General features: G+C 51.6%; 1 protein-coding gene across 1 annotated transcript in view; it reads left to right on the top strand.

Annotated features, from left to right (window-relative positions):
- PHF21B (PHD finger protein 21B) overlaps positions 1 to 8577 on the top strand; it is a 37105-nt gene that overhangs the window by 11259 nt on the left and 17269 nt on the right. The window contains exons 6-8 of the mRNA XM_019651683.1: positions 3256 to 3310; positions 5189 to 5265; positions 5515 to 5533. Of these exons, the coding sequence (XP_019507228.1) occupies positions 3256 to 3310; positions 5189 to 5265; positions 5515 to 5533 (151 nt within the window). The remainder of the gene's footprint in view (positions 1 to 3255; positions 3311 to 5188; positions 5266 to 5514; positions 5534 to 8577) is intronic.

The following is an 8577-nucleotide window of genomic DNA, read 5'->3' as shown; positions in this document are numbered from 1 at the left end:
GAGGCCCCTCTGGGCTCCTTTAGCTCCCTCTGATTCTTTTTATCAATGTGCTGTCATGATCAGAAGAAGTTAGCCATTCTTGCATTCATTCATACATCGAGCGTGTCTTAGAGTTTGCTCCGTGCCAGGCTCTGTGCTGAGGGTGGGGAGTCTGGTGGGGACTTCCAGATGGGGCAGATGTAGTCCCGGCCCCAGGGAAATTCACTCCTGCTGGCACAGACAGGCGTGGCCACCAGGATTTGAACTTGGGTTAACACATGTCAGGTGTCACCAAAGAATAATAAATTCAGAGCTCTAGGAGATCCAGGGAGAGAGAGGGGGCCGTTTCCACCCGGAAGGACTGGGGGGGCTTGGCAAAGGGGGACATGACCAGCAGGGGCCAGAGGAACAGGCAGGGTCCCACCAGAGGGGCGAGAGGCGGGTGGGACGGCATGTCAGGGCGAGGGTACCGCCTTGGCAACCACACAGAAGTGGGAAGGGGCTCAGCAAGCCCAAGAAAGTCAGCTGGCCTGTGTGGGCTGCGTGAGCATCTCTGCACAGCGGGATTGAATAGACTCCGGAGCCCAACCCTGGAGACCTGGATGCAGCTGCCAAGGTCGTTCCGTGGGTAGTAGGGAGCCACAGAATATCTTCGAGCAGGAGAGTGACTTGGTCGTGCCCTTTGCCGGGGATTCAGAGAGTCAGCTATTCACTGAGGTTGAGATGGAACCAAGTCTCCTGGGGTCCCAGGCCCAATTCTTTCTCAAGAGACAATCAGTTCATTTCCACAGCAACGTGTGAGCACCTACTGTGTGCATGGTGAGGGGCTCACAGCCCAAGGTTCCCTCGAGCGCCCCTTTGCCCCCTGTGGGGTTTTGCCACACCCTGAACATTCAGGGAGGTTTTCTGGGTGGATTCTCTTTGTTCTCTCCAAGTATATCTTGGTCAATTATTGTGCATTTATACAATTAGTATAATTACATATAACTACATAATTAGCATAAATACATGTAATGGTTTAAATAGAACTTGCAATTACAACATGTCCTTGGTGTAGAAATCCTTTTTAAAGTTTCTCTTTAAAGAGGGCTGGGAGCGGTTGTGCTGCACAGGCGTGGAACTTTGTGGCGCCTTTGACCTGTTGGTGAATAGTCCAGGCTACGAGCGCATGAGGCCAAAGCAGCGGCTGCCCCAGAAACTTCGTCAGATGAGCCAGTCAGGAGCCCGGGTTGGTGGGTGAGGGTGCAGGGGTTTTTTTGTAAAGAAACAGGGACTGGTTGTAAGTCTCAGCTGTCAGTGGTGGCTTCAGGACAGTGGTGTCACGTTCCCAGTGCTCTGCGCGCCTGCTGTCGGGGCCCCTGCAGCCTGGTGGTCACCTGTAGTGCTAAGATGGCACGGGAAGGTGCTCGCTGCAGCAGCACACAGACTAAAATTGGAACGATAAGAGAAGATGAGCATGGCCCCTGTGCAAGGATGACACGCAAATTCGTGACGCGGTCCATAGTTGAAAAAAAAAAAAAAAGATGGCACAGGAAGTGCAGCGGAAGGGAACGCCGGGTTTCCCAGAGCCCCCGAAAGGCTCCTGGGCATCAGAGGAAGGACTGTGTCCGTGGCTCTCGGGCTCCAAGAGGCGTGTGTGAGGCACAGCCAGTCCTGACAGTGAGCGAGGAGAGCCATCTCTGCTGGCCAGGTGGAGCTCAGTGGGGTCAGTCAGTCCTCACAGTGCGTGAGTGACCTGTGCGTTGGGGACTGTTGGTGACCTCTTGTACTCATGGGGAAACTGAGGCCCAGACGTCATGACGGTCAGAGCCAGGAGCCACACCCAAGCAGTCTGGCCTCGACACCTGCTCCAGGCCCCCTAAGCCTGTGCCACGCTGGCTTCCTCCACCTTGGTCACGTAAAGGGGTTGAGGACAGTCATGGAGAGGCTGACTTCTGTCTCAGGCTCTCCTCCTGCCCTGATTTACCCACAGGCAGCGCCCAGCCTTTCCTCCAAATAATGATTAGCGTGAAAGGGTCCCTAGCACTCACCTTCCCAGGCATTACAAGGCTGGCTTCACCCTCCTCCGGGGCGCCTGCACTTCCAAAAGATTCCAGAGGGTCAGTGGACCACGGGGCCATATTGCCACTCCTGTATCCCTCTTTGCTGTGGCTGCTAGGGAGCTCACAGCCAAGTTCATGGCCTACCTCCACAAATCATGTAGGACCTCTGGCCTGCCGTATGAAGACAGACCTTATCTGCCTTTGTCTTATTTTTCTACGTTTATTCTTCCTTTCCTTACTTCCTTGTTTATTTTGTTTGCTATTTAAATGTGTTGTACGCATGCACTACAAATCCTCCTTCTGGGACCGGAAAGGATATCAGTCATGAGTGCTAATTTCAGGTGTGTTCTGCTCTTCCTATGACAAAAGTCAAAACCTTCTCTGAAGGACCCAGCATAGCTTCCCATCTTATGGTTGACAGTACCCCACTCACTCCTGAAGGACACCAAATGGCCCCACACCCAGGGGTCCCCGGGGCTCTGACACATCCTTGCACCAGGTACGTGCGGGACGCACACGTGTATGGCTGTCCTGTTGTACCCACACAGCCACCCACGGAGANTACAGAGTAGCCTCCAGGGCAGCCCGTCCATGGCCCCTCCCTGGGCCCTCAGCACAGCCCGACCACAGCAGAGACAGGTTTAAAGCCAGTCACATTCCCTGGAACAATCTGATCACAGCCAAAGCCACCGAGAACCACCAAGGTCTGGACCAGCGTGGCCTGAGTGGTAGAGCCACCCTTCTGGAATGTACCGGAAACTTTCATCTCCACGTGATGCTTTGGCTATTCCTTGTCTATCTAGCACCAAGGTTCCTGGGTGCCAAAAGTGGGGTGTAGGGAGCCCTTGGTTCCCCACCTGACTCCAGAACCAGCTGAGAAAGAAGATGCAGGAGACAGATGTGGACAAGCACATGTCCACTTTGTTACTGATTTGCCCCAGCGTGGGGTCCCTAACATGTCCTTCCTGAGGATGACCGATGTCCCCACGGGGGACAGGGGTGCACTCCGACCTGGTGAGGGACAGAGCCTTTGCTGACTTTTGTCCCCGCTGACCCACCTCTCCCCTGCCCTGCGTCCCCTGTATCTGTCCCCGTTTCTGCCTCTGGCCAGGGGTGTCCAGTGGGAGTCAGGAGCCTGGGTGGGGAGCCTGTCCCGGGTGAGCCCTGGGCAGGGATGTGGCCGACGAGGGTTCCTCATGATCAGTGGTTTGGTGGTGTTTTGTGTTCCCTGCAGAGGAAGCGGCTGGCATCCAACTATCTCAACACCCCCCTGTTCCTCACAGCACGAGGTAAGCGCGGTGGGGCTGTGGCTTCTGCCAGGGNAAGTGGAGGCCAGAGAAGTTGACCCACTCGCCCGGGGGCACACAGCCGGTCAGTGCCAGGCCCAGCCTGGGATCCAGGTCTCCTAACACCCAGCCCAGTGTTCTCCCTGGCTCTAACCGCGCCAGCTCGAGTCATTTGATCAAGTGCAAACGCCCACCCGCTTAATCTGGATCCCAGAAGGAAGACTAATTTGCTTTTCCTTCTTAAAACCGAGGGGAGGAAGGGAATGCACTGAGTACCATAGTGCCCGAGCCACCTACAGCCTTGAACCTGAGATGGAGGTTGTCACTGAGGCCCAGGGAAGGGACCTGGCAGGGTCACACAGCCCCTCGGGGCCAGGCCTCCCGCTGCACCGCTCAGCCCCATGTGCTTCGGGCCGTGGGCCTAGGCCTGTCCACAGCGACCTCCCTTTGCGTCCCCCGGGGACTTGCTCTCCGGAGGCGGCGGAGGCATAGACGTGGTGGGGAAGGAGAGGGACACGGCTCAGCCTCCCAGACCCCCAAGCTCCTGGCACCATCGGGCGCGGCAGTCCCATCTGGTCCCATCTGAGTGTGGCCCCCCTCTCCTTCTGCAGAGCAGGGTTGGAAGGCGTCTCTGAGCTTTCCATCTCCTGTTTGAACTTGAGTGTAAGGAGTCCAGCTTTGTGTGGCCGCCTTTGGGAGCTGTTTATGCTCCGACGTAGGAGCCATGGAGGCAGCGTGGGGACTGGCCCAGCTGTCACGGTTGTGCTCAGCTCAGCGCTGGGTGACCTTGGGGCAAACTCCTTCCCCACGCTGACCCTCAGTGTCCTCAGCTACATGAGGACAACTGCATCTTCAAATTTGCAGGGTTGTTGTGGGGACTGAGATCAAAGGGCTTTGCTAATATATTTGTGATGTTATGATTTATATAAACAGTCCTCATTTTGATAACGCTCCCCCGCCCGTCATACCGTAAATAGTTATTTATTTGGACCCTGTCTTCTTCTGTAGAAGGTCCAAGATACCTTACAGAAAACACACGAATAACATTTTAAAAGTTTTAAATGAAAAATCAGGTCCAAGAGGCAGAGATTAGAAAATAAAGTCGGGGCGGCCAGTTAGCTCAGGTGGTTAGAGCGCAGGCTCATAACACCAAGGCTGCCGCTGCGACCCCCCCATGGGCACCTCGATACACGGAGCTGCGCCCTCCACAGCTAGATTGAAACAACTGCTTGAGTTGGCGCTGATGGGTCCTGGAAAAACACACTGTTCCCCAGTAAAAAAAATTAAAAATTATGTCAGAACAACTACATACAACAGCACGTCACAGGTCCCACCTGGTGGTCACAGTGGAAGGAAGAGACAGAGAGACAGACAGACACGGAGAGAGAGGGAGGAGAAACTGTGCAGTGGTCATTGTCACTGCATGAAGGACACGCCAGCCTCCTGGAAGAATTCGGGGGCTCCCTGGGGGCAGAGCCTACCTGAGCGGCAGGTGTGCCTCTGGTCTCCCCAGGATCGTAGCCTTATTCTGTCCCTCAGCCAGGCCAGCGTCTGACCAACAGGCACCTGTTGTCCCAAGGGCCCCAAGAGAGAACACTGGGCCGGATGATGGCACACAGGGGACCCCGTGCTGAGGGTGGGTGCCTGGATTCCAGGTACCTGCCAATTGTTCCTTCAGCCTGAGGTCAGCAGATCCGTCCTGTCTCAGAGTGAATGGTGCCTGGAGGCCCCAACCCACCTGGGGCCACCACGGGGCGTGGATGTTATGCAGACAGAGGCCGCCGGGCAGGCGGGGACGGTTGTGCCCAGGGCTTGTGGAGGAAGTGTGCAGGGTTCCCAGGCAGGAAGGCTCCAGTAACCGCTGTGCCTGTGCCTTTCCAGAAATCCAGAGCAAGCGCCAAGAGCGGAAGAGAAGGAGCACAGCCAACCCCGCCTACAGTGGCCTCCTGGAGCCGGAGGTGAGCCCGGCGGCTGGCACTGCCCCGGGGAGGGAAGGCTCCCTGGGACTGGCCGCCCTCACCTGCCCTCCTGGGATGGGAGTTCAGGGGGTGACAATAACTAGTCATTCTTCACACGCTGAGTTCAGAATCACTAGGGAGACGGTGCAGGAGATCCAAATGTCTGTCGTATTCCTCACAAGAGCTGCATGGGGCATGTGGCTTGGCTGCAGGGTACAGCGACTTCCTGATTCTTCGCCCAATTATCAGGCATGTTGCCCAGCCACAGGTAGCGGGGTGCGACACCCTGGAATTGCCCGCTCTACTGGAAGCAGTTTCCTGAGGGCCCCGAAGTCCAAAGCTGGGGGCAGCCTTGCTAAGCGCAGTGACGTCCCCAGAGGCCAGTGTCTGGCACATTCCAGACTCGAGCTGTCATTGCCAGAGGCCATGAGGCCATCGAGGAGGGTCAAGAAAGTTCCATTCTCGCCTCCCTGGGGTGTTGGTCAGTCTGGGCCAGTTGCCCCAAATCCACAGCTGGTGAACAGGGAGGGAGGGTGGCTCTCCCACCGAGCGGTGGCCCCTGCCATTGCCTTGGCGGGGGGGCCCCCATGTGCCGGCGTCCGCCTCTGGCTTCACGACCTGCCCACTTTGCCTGGTTTGTACCCCCTGCTCCCCTGCGCCCCCCCACCCCCTGCTCAGTGAACACGCCGGAAGTGCATTTTCATACCCGCCCACTTCTCCTCNGGGGTGGGGTGGGGGGGAATATTAACGTACAAACATCAGTAGCCTTTACAGAGACACACATCCACCTGTTAGTAGAAGTTTTATAGATAACCCCATTTACAATAGCAACCAAAAGATTAAATGCCTAGGAGTAATCATAATAAAAATATTCAATACGCACTTGAATCGATTAAAACCCCTGAAGACAAAAAGAGAGCAGAGAGGCCCACCGTGGTATGGACAGGAAAATTTAATATTATAAAGTTGTCATTATGCCGTAAGTTCATTTATAATTTTAACATCGCCTCAGTAAATACACCAGCTGTTCCCGCATTCTCAGAACTCCTTAGGATGGTTTCTGAATTTCGCATGAAGAAATGAGCAAAGCCAAGGAAATTGAACAGGGAAACGGAAGGGATTCTAATCTGACCGGATTACTGTAAAACCTTCATAATTTAAAGTGTGGCACTAGCTTGTGAATAAATAGGCAGATTTAAGGAGCAGAATAGAAGGCACAGAAATTGTGTGTATGTGTGTGTGTGTGTGTGTGTGTGTGTTTGTGTGTACATACACATGAATATGCTAATTTAGTATACGATTAAAATGGCTCCTTAAATCAGTGAAAAGTGGGAAGATGGAATTTTCCATAAATAGGAACAGAACAAATGAGTGGTCCTGTGGAAAAAAAAGAATCCATACTTCATACCATATACACCAAGATCATTTCCACATGGAACAAAAATCTAAATGTAAAATGTGAAACTAATGGCACTAAAGCAAAGCACAGGCAACTTGCTTTATAACCTGTCTCTAGCCAAGATTCAAACATCCAAACGCTGCACGGGAAAACGCTGATAAATTCCACTACATAGAAACTTTTAAAAGTCTACATGCTCAAACAACGCCCCCGTGGAGCCTAATTCGCAGCTCTGTAATGTGAGCTGCGCGTCCGAGTGACTTCCTCCCAAAGAGGACAGAGTGGAAAGGAGGAAAAGTCCCAGTGGAGACGCCTGACAGACACACCTCAGCCAGGTGGTCAAGGTCAGCGTCACAGCGAGAGTCATGTTGACAGTCGGTGCCCCTGTTAGGACGTGACGAGAAAGGCAGTTCCCCTCTATGGTTTTCCTCCCCCAAACCCATGACCCCAGTCTAAGCCTGAGAAAAACATCCGACAAAGCCCAGCCGAGGGGCATCCTATGAAATGCCTGCCCAGTCCTCAAAACTGCCAAGGCCACCAAAAACAAGGAAAGCCTGAGACACTGTCACAGCTCAGAGGGACCAAGGAGACATGATGACCGGATGTCACGTGGGAGCCTGAATGGGATTCTGGGTCAGAGAAAGGCCATTAGATTAAACTAAGGAAACCAGACTAGATAAGCCAGCCTCATCAGCAGGTGCTCAGNAATAAATAAATAAAGTCACCTCCATCTATCAGGTGGGATTAATAAAAGCAAATCTAGAAGGCTAGAAATCTATGTTGAAAGATAAAATGTCATGAAAACTACTAGGGCAAAACCACAGATTACCCACGAAGGAATGACAGACACGCTGTGGGCTTCCAACAGCAGCCCCAGAATACAACAGAGGAACATCTGCAAACTGCTAGGAAGAAGTAACCGCCCGTCGTACCCAGTGAAATCATTTATCAGGAGCAAGATAGAGACATAGAAAGACTAATGAGAGTTTTATCACTCTCAGACCATTATTAAAACAACTGTTTTAAAAACAAACAAAATAAAACCCTGTGCTTTAGCAAGAAGATGGGTGAGGCCAGGGCAGTAGGTGTGAGAAGCCACTGTGAGCACAGCAATTATTAAATGACAGGTAAATTTATTTAAGCATAGACTACAAAAAAATACCCAGTTTTGTTTTGTTTGTTTGTTTGTTTTTAAAAAGGTAAAAGGAAAATTCTAGGCAACAATAACATGTTGATAGGTGGTGATGTTTTAGAGGAAGTTAGAACGTGCTAAGGACAATGTTATTTGGGGAAGAAAGAAATGTTGACAAACTTTAGACGTCATTAGAAAAATGTATAGTTAAGAACATGTGTGAAACGTCTAGGTTAATCACTGAAAATAATAAAATGCCACCTATAATTTTCAAATCAGTAAAGGGAAAAAGTGAACATGGGACTTGTTTTTTTCAAGAAGACAGGAAAAGAGGTAAAAAGAAAGGATGACAAACTGGAAATACAGAATAAAATGGAGAAAATAAGTTCACAAATAATCAGTAACCATAATCAAATGAAATAAGATTCTACTCTTAAAGAGTAGAAATAAAAAGAAAACAAAGAGTTCAGAATAACAAGATCCAGTTATATTTTGTTCGTAAGAGGCCTACCTCAATAAAGCCCATACAGAAAGGTTGAAATACAGGACCAGAAAAGATGTATTATGTAAATACTAAAGGAACACCCATCAAGATGACTTAACAGTCTGAAGTTGTATGCCCCGTGACTGCATAGCTGCCAGGTATGTAAACAGATGGCCAAATTATAAGGCAAGTTTGACAAATCCACAAAACGTGGGGTTTGGAACACATGTTCCTTAGAAACTAACAGATCCAGCAGAGCAAAAAGACTTGGCTGAGCTTCCGGTAGAAGAAATAAGA

The sequence above is a fragment of the Hipposideros armiger genome, unplaced genomic scaffold (assembly GCF_001890085.2).
Source record: "Hipposideros armiger isolate ML-2016 unplaced genomic scaffold, ASM189008v1 scaffold_164, whole genome shotgun sequence".
NCBI classification, from domain to species: Eukaryota; Metazoa; Chordata; class Mammalia; order Chiroptera; family Hipposideridae; genus Hipposideros; species Hipposideros armiger.
The sequence above is the reverse complement of the archived record's forward strand: the minus strand, read 5'-3'. Positions and strand labels throughout refer to the sequence as shown.